This window comes from Pygoscelis adeliae, unplaced genomic scaffold (genome assembly GCF_000699105.1).
Source record: "Pygoscelis adeliae isolate BGI_AS28 unplaced genomic scaffold, ASM69910v1 Scaffold130, whole genome shotgun sequence".
In the NCBI taxonomy this organism is placed as follows: domain Eukaryota; kingdom Metazoa; phylum Chordata; class Aves; order Sphenisciformes; family Spheniscidae; genus Pygoscelis; species Pygoscelis adeliae.
Window position 1 is genome coordinate 5,149,461 of NW_008824031.1, and position 876 is coordinate 5,150,336.

At 57.1% G+C, this 876-nt stretch overlaps 1 protein-coding gene across 1 annotated transcript in view; it reads left to right on the top strand.

Annotated features, from left to right (window-relative positions):
- The first annotated feature begins 310 nt into the window (after positions 1-310).
- Positions 311-876, top strand: part of CCDC85C (coiled-coil domain containing 85C) — a 119,613-nt gene continuing 119,047 nt past the window's right edge. Inside the window, exon 1 of the mRNA XM_009328200.1 lies at positions 311-841. Coding sequence (XP_009326475.1) covers positions 347-841 — 495 coding nt within the window. The 5' untranslated portion in view covers positions 311-346. The remainder of the gene's footprint in view (positions 842-876) is intronic.

Genomic DNA, 876 nt, shown 5'->3' on the forward strand with positions numbered 1-876 from the left:
TGCCGCCCCCAGCCCCCTTGTGGGGGGCGCCTTTCCCCCCCTCCCCCTTTTTTTCCCCCCTCTGGGTTGTGGGGGTTTTTTTATTATTATGGGGTCTGTGGGGGAGCAGATCTTCCAGTCCGGCATTGCTCTTCTTCCTTGTCCAACGCTCTACGGAGAACTATATTATTTCTTCCCCGAGATGCTGCAGTGAATTTTAGTCCCAGGAAATCAGGCGAACAAAATAATCCGAATAACCCGAACCATTTGTTACCTTGTGAAAGCAAACGCTGCCTAGGCACAGATGATGGCAAAAAATTCCCTGGAAGGGTCTAAAGAAGACCTGAGCAAAATTTCAGAAGAGGAGATGCTGAGGTGGAGCAAGGAAGAGCTGGTGAAAAGACTGAGGAAAGTGGAGAATGAAAAGATGAACTTAATGGTGGAACATGGCAACTTAATGAAGGACGTGAACCGGCGGCTGCAGCTCCACCTGCATGAGATCCGCGGGCTGAAGGAGGTGAACCAGAAGTTGCAAGACGACAACCAGGAGCTGAGGGAGCTCTGCTGCTTCTTGGACGACGACCGGCAGAAAGGCAAGAAGCTGTCTAGGGAATGGCAGCGCTTCGGGAGGCACACGGCCAGCGTGATGTGGAAGGAGGTGGGCATGTACCAGCAGAAGCTGAAGGACCTGGAGGCGAGGCAGGAGACCCTCCTGCGGGAGAACGTGGAGCTGAAGGAGATGGTGCTCATGCTGGACGAGGAGCGGAGCGGGGCCGGCTCCCGCAGCTCCATCGACAGCCAGGCCAGCCTGACCAACCTCAACGGCGGCTCGGCCACCAGGGACGTGGGGGGCGGGAGCAGAACCTCCAGCACGGGCAGTGCCGGGAGCCCCCGCCC